This window comes from Grammomys surdaster, unplaced genomic scaffold, assembly GCF_004785775.1.
Source record: "Grammomys surdaster isolate TR1022 unplaced genomic scaffold, NIH_TR_1.0 125284, whole genome shotgun sequence".
Taxonomy (NCBI): Eukaryota; Metazoa; Chordata; class Mammalia; order Rodentia; family Muridae; genus Grammomys; species Grammomys surdaster.
The window spans coordinates 1,107,101-1,113,661 of NW_021620163.1; the positions used below are offsets into that span (position 1 = coordinate 1,107,101).

At 33.6% G+C, this 6,561-nt stretch overlaps 1 protein-coding gene across 1 annotated transcript; it reads right to left on the bottom strand.

Annotated features, from left to right (window-relative positions):
* Window positions 1–1,185: 1,185 nt before the first annotated feature.
* LOC114637401 (olfactory receptor-like protein OLF2) lies at window positions 1,186–2,193 on the bottom strand. Its single transcript, XM_028785629.1, has one exon. It carries the CDS (start codon window positions 2,160–2,162, stop codon window positions 1,227–1,229), a length of 936 nt encoding a protein of 311 aa, XP_028641462.1. The 5' UTR covers window positions 2,163–2,193; the 3' UTR covers window positions 1,186–1,226.
* Between the last annotated feature and the right edge of the window lie 4,368 nt (window positions 2,194–6,561).

Here is a 6,561-nt window from a genome sequence, read left to right on the forward strand (position 1 = left end):
TGTGTGTGTGTGTGTGTGTGTGTGTGTGTGTGTGATTCTTCCCCCCTTCTCTTTCTTTCTATTTGTAGTTGACTTTGTGACCTCAAAGGAGATTTTTTCAAAATACTTCTTTGTTGTCATCGCAGGGAGTATTCTCACAGGCTCTAAGTCAATTATCGCCAATTATGTATGCCTTATCAGTCTTACTTGGAGGTCAAAGCTGTACTTGGACAAATTCTCATCCAAGAGACTTTTTATTGTGGACATTGGATGTAAAGATTTTGCTCTCCCCTTCAATTACTTGGGGTCAGGCCTCTATCCCTGCCTTCCCAAGATTAGAATCGCCACAGCCCTTCTATACTTAGAGAAGGGAGGAGATGTCAGGGGCAGCCCTGCTTACACACTGAAGGCCTAAAATCAGCCATAGGCCTAAAATCAGCAATAGGCCTGTCATACATGTATACTAAGACCAAGTCTTGGGTTTCTGTGGAAAAATATTGAAACAGAGGGCTATAAGCTATGGTAACCAGGCAGCTTTTCTGGAAATTTACCAGCCTGAGTAGTCATAGACCTTGTAAATAGGTAGCCTTGGCGAATAATGCCAACTTAGATAAGGAAAAGTGAATCATAGACAGAGTCATAGTGACCTGTCCCCTGAACCTTCACCCAGCCAATACCATGTTCTGAAAGATATCTGTACTCCCCCTGAACACCCACACTTTGGTGTCATCCCCTTCCCCATGTCCTGCCTTTTTGTGTTTATAACCCCTGTGTGACTAAGTAAAAATTATGATTTGATTAAAAAAAAAGTAAAAAAAAATTTTGCTCTAGATTACTTTCAAAATACATTTTACTGCAGAAAAAGTATAATTTTATTCTATCCTAAAAGTTATGAAGGTTTAGACTATGTAGTTAATGTCTATGCCTTTCACCTTAATAAAGATTTATTTTTAACAATCTAGAGATTCCTCTGATATTAAATAAAAAATAAAATATAAAAGGAAAAGTAGTACAATCCAGGAAAGCATCGTGTAATTAAAATTGAATTAAAAGCAATTATTTTGTAACAAATAATAATGAAATATGAACAATTTATATATCAATAATATTATCTTTTCTCTAAAATTTAGAAGAAATACATATTTTAATCAGTTAAACTAGATGACATAAATTCTTTACAATTCATGCAGTATAATTTTACAACAATCACTCCTACTATATCTTGTAGATATACAAATATAATGCAATTATTTAAATGACTTTTTATTTCTCAGTTTGTACAGAGCTTCTTTCACATCCTTGTTCCTCAGGCTATAAATCAGAGGGTTTAGCATGGGAATCACCAGGGTATAAAACAATGAAGCTGTTTTGTCTTGATCTAAGGAGTATGAAGAACTTGGCTGGAAATACATAAAAAACAGAGTCCCCTGAAAAATTACAACTACAGTCAAATGGGAGGCACAGGTGGAGAAAGCTTTGAATCTGCCCTCATCAGAGTTGATCTTCAAGACTGATGTGATAATGTAACAGTAAGAGACAAGAAGTCCTGAAATAGTGCACAACTCAACAAACCCAGAAAACACAAATATTGCCAATTCACTAACATGTATATCTGAGCAAGATAATAACAGTATAGGTGGACGATCACAGAAGAAATGATTAATCTCATTTGACCTACAGAAACATAACCCAAATGTTATTATAGTATTCATCAGAGCATCTATCATTGCTAATACATAAACTCCAGCCAGAAGTTGGTAACAAAATCTACTGGACATGTCTATAGCATACATCAGGGGATTGCTGATGGCCTTGTACCGATCAAAGGCCATTACTGCCAGCAGCACACACTCAGCATCTACAAAGATACAGGTGAAGAAAAACTGCAATACACAGCCCAAAAAAGATATAGGTTTGTATTTGGCCAGTAGGCCTACCAGCATCTTTGGTCCAACTGCAGTGGAATAACAAAGGTCTGAGAAAGAGAGGTGGCTGAGGAAGAAGTACATTGGTGTGTGAAGCTGGGAATCTATTCTCACCAAAACAATCATTCCAATATTTGCCACAAGAATAATGAGATAGATGATGAGAAATACAATGAATAGAACCACTTTCATGCTAGGGTCATTAGTGATTCCTAGTAGAATAAATTTGGTGATTGAAGAGCAGTTTCCATCATCCATTCTTCTTTGTTCTTTGCCTGAATAGTTGCAGAAAGCATTAAAAAATATAGTTGGTTTTAATTTATCTAGGTAAGAATATTGTAGCCAATATTCAGATTCTACTCTTATTATATAGAAAATATTCTGTGTATTCATAAAACAATCTAGAAGCACAGAAGTGACACACTTTCCAAAAATTCCCTCAAATATTTAGAGTCAGCAGTTGATAATTGTTTAATATAAGTAATTCCTGACATCTTATTTTTACATTCATCCTAAGACTGTGGGATGGAGAAGCCTAAAGGTTGTTATCAGATAACAATACATATGAAAGGAACAACAAAAGCTGGGTAGGAAGCCCCAAAAATATGAAAAACTAAACATTTCATGAACATGAAACAAAAGATCTCTTTCATCATATTAATAATCATAGTTTAATCTCACATCATCACATCCAATTTAAATAAATTTATGGAAATAGATATGTTATGGTTTTGCGATATTTTCTAATGATACCTATTTCATTAAACCATCTGTCTCTTAACATCATTCATTGATTTCAACATACCAGACTCTAAGCACTAGATCCTTATAAAAGAAAATGATCAAGCCAGTGTTACAAAATACTTCAGTATCATTGGTTTGTACACAACCTAAAGAATTTGGAAAGCAAAAAGGTTGTCACATTCCTATTTCCTGTCTTAATTTATAAATTTATATGTTTACATTACAGGATAACTTTTAATTTTCTTTATTGTTACATGAAAAGGCTAATGGAAACTATGCTCTATAATCCCAAAACAATAAGGTTGATATTATACAGACTTGAGGTGTTATATATTGTTATACATAACATTGACCATCTATTATTATTTGAATGAACTTAGAAGAAATTAGTGTTTCCCATATCACATCATATCACATCATGGGTGCATAGCTTTGAAAAGGAAATTGTATACCAATAGTATTTGCCTTACTACATACTAAAATATCATCTATATTTAACCTTCTACAAGGAAGCAAGTGAAGGCACTCAGATTCACAAATACCTAAAAATGTATGTTTCTGTTCTTTGGTTGGCATAATTTATGCAACTACTTAAGCAAATGAGCCATGTACTCATTTGTTTGTCAACTATGTTGTTCATATTTCAAATAAATTGCAGTGTTATTCTTCTCCTAGTCTTGCAAGTAGTCATTCATAAACCTACCTGAGTCCAGTAAATCTTTCCATCTTTACCTGTACTTCCAGAACAAACTGGATTATCACTTTTATTTTCAACTGCTACCAATGGGACATAATTCCCTTGAGGCCACATTTTTCTATTTTGCTATATCCTAATTAGCCTCAGGGCTCAATATTTTCTGGGGAATACTAAAAAACTACATTCCTGGGTATCATCTTCACACTTTACACATGATATTATTGTTGATCAGGTATAGACACTTACTGAAAATCACAGTGACACTCAGTGAAATAAACATTTCCCTGTTCATAAAGACATCCCCAGCCTGCAGGCTTTACAATACCTCTCCCATCATTTAAATAATTTACAAAATTTTCAAATTGGATAAATAATAATCTCACACAGTTTTTCATAATTGTCTGAATGCACTCTCAATGCCCTACTAAACATACTCATTTTAATTATTTTATTACTGATTAGACTCTTGAGCACCTGATAGATTATTTTTTCTTTCTCATATCTCATTGCACAAATCATCTTAACTGTTATTACTACCATGGGTTTTACCATGAGCAAGGGGTCATTTAAAATTTGATTTGTTACATACTACCTGGCATTAACTTTGTGGACACACAGAGATTATCTTATTTATAAAATGTGCATTAGGAACATGTTTTTTTGTTGTTGTTGTTGTTTGATTTCTGTTTGATTTTTGTTGCTGTTTTTTTAAAGGAGAATTTCTATATCCTAAATCATTATTTGCAGCATCTTTTTATGAATTAGAAAATGAAATATTGTGAACAATGAAAAATCACCAAATTTTTCTAAAAGCAATATTCATTTCTCCTTCAATATTGGTGGAATGCTATCCTCTTTGACTTCCGTTTAATTAAGAAACAGAGCTACCCTTGAATTTACATCTTGTTAACTAGGAAATTGCCCAGTACTCTCATTTCTACAAATGCTTTAGAAAAGTCTCTTCATTCAGCAGTGGAATTTTTTGAACAAAATCTTTGAATTTTGCTGTAAATCACTATGGATATGATACTGTTAATGATGGGTTTGTTTATTTTTAAGCATATAGATTCACAATAACTAATCTCCATGTATATTGGATATCCAGACATTACTTTATATAATTCCATCTTTAACAACTTCATTATATGAAAATGAAATTTAACGTGAATACTTAGAGAAAGCTTCTTGAATCCTATTCATCTCATTGTAAAGCACCTTCTTTTCCAGTATTTCTAATACGAGTGAAGATAAATCCTATTCAAATAATGATGTTGGGGGGTGTGGTGGTGGTGGTAGTGGTATTTTGTCCAATATAATAAAATGTTCACATTTAAAGTAAGAAATAGTTTTCTACATAATCTCATGTATCTAAAATAATGATAAGTTATTTCAAGTCTCCTGTTTGTACCAGCAAGTAACCAATTGCAGCTTAAATATACAAGAAAATTACAGGGATAGCTTCCAGAATAGAGTCTGATTTCCAATTTTAATTTATGAGTGTTATTTTCCCCAAATCTTACTCTTATTAAATACATCACTGAGATTCACAAAAATATCTTCCTTCACATTCTCTACCTTTGTCAATGATCCCCCCAAAAAAATCACTTCTTAATGTACTGTTTTTCAAAGCTATTTTCTATTTTCATATTTTATAATATTTTTAAATGGATATAATTATTTTAAATAAAAATATTTTTATCATATTCACATTAATTCCTCCCCTATCTTTATCATATACTAATTCATGACTTTATATCTTCTTGTTTGGTTGGTTTTTTGTTGTTGTTATTGTTTTTGTTGTTCTTTTCATAGCATGTCAAGTCCCATTCATATTTTCTGAATGTTTTTAGGTAGGGGTGCATACCCTCGATGATGTTTGACTAACCAGGGGCCATATCCTTAAAGAAAACTTTCTATCCTCTGGTAGTCATTTAGTCTCTGTCTCCTTGGCTAGTACAGGGAGTACATGAGGACTTCCTTGCTTTATATTGTAATGATGAATGATTAGTCCTGTGCAAGCAACCACAACTGTTGTGAACTAGGATGGCATGGGTCTTTTAGGTCCAGAATATAGTTTTACCCCAGGCTGCCCCAACCACGAGTTCAAATATTTCCTTCTATTCATTCATGATATTCCCTGAGCCTTGGAGAAAATGAGTAAAAAAATTCGATTCCATTTATCATAAATAATTTTAATATGCACAGTTTTATCTATTGATGCAGTGACTTTATATTTTGCTTAAAAAGTCACTACAGAGTATTTTCACAAAAATTAAACTCAACTAATAGAAAAGGCCAGGATATCTGGAAAAAGTTCCAGGTTTTTCAAAGTCTTCTCAAATGGAACAAGGGAGAAACAATGCTCTCAAAATTATACTTATTTATTAACTATTTGAGGGAAAGAAGAATTTTACAATTTTATTTTTGAAAACAGGGTGGCATCATAGAAATAATATAGTGAGAGGTGAAAAAAAAACCTTCTGGGAAGATCACTACATCTCTGAGTGTTGTATAATGGTGTTTTCAAAGTTCACAGGGTCATGGCAGCCTTAGTTTTTCCAAATTTAAATACACTGTTGGATTCATTCAACAACTAATAGGCTATTTAGAGTTAACGAGAATTCTAGAATGTGGCCTTTGTTTAGATTTGTCCCACCATGCCAGTTCTTTCTTAATAGACTAAATATAAAATGGTGAGCAAAGTAGTAAATTCTTTCAAAGATTTTTTTACAAGTATATTATCTCATTGACCAAAAAACTGCTGCATTTATATAGTACTTAAAAATAAAAGAATTAATATCTCCCTCCCTCCATTGGAAGGCACTCTTAGCTATAAGAGGTGGCCACTTCAGTCTCCATATCCATAGCTTCTAGGAATTCAGCTAGGGTGATCCACAGAGACTTCCAGAAGTCTCCTGTGCCAGGTCTCCAGCAAGTCTCAGACTTGCCCCACACTGATTTTCATTCTATATCCAAGCCCTCTCCCATATTATACCCTGCTGATAATAATCTCAGTTATAGTCACCCCCATAGACTGTCTTCAGCCTCCTCCATCCAAGATTGCCCACAAGTCCCAGGGATACCCTGAAACCCCAAACACACACATCTGATCCCCATCCTTTGCCCCTCCTCACTCATTTCTCATCCTGGTTCCTTGTCCAGGGCACCTACAATACCTCTGATGACTATCTTGCTTGCTCTTCTTTGTGAAATTCA

Bases quoted from the DNA above. Each gene is read 5' to 3' on its own strand.
- LOC114637401 (XM_028785629.1), bottom strand. From the start codon at position 2,162: ATGGATGATGGAAACTGCTCTTCAATCACCAAATTTATTCTACTAGGA.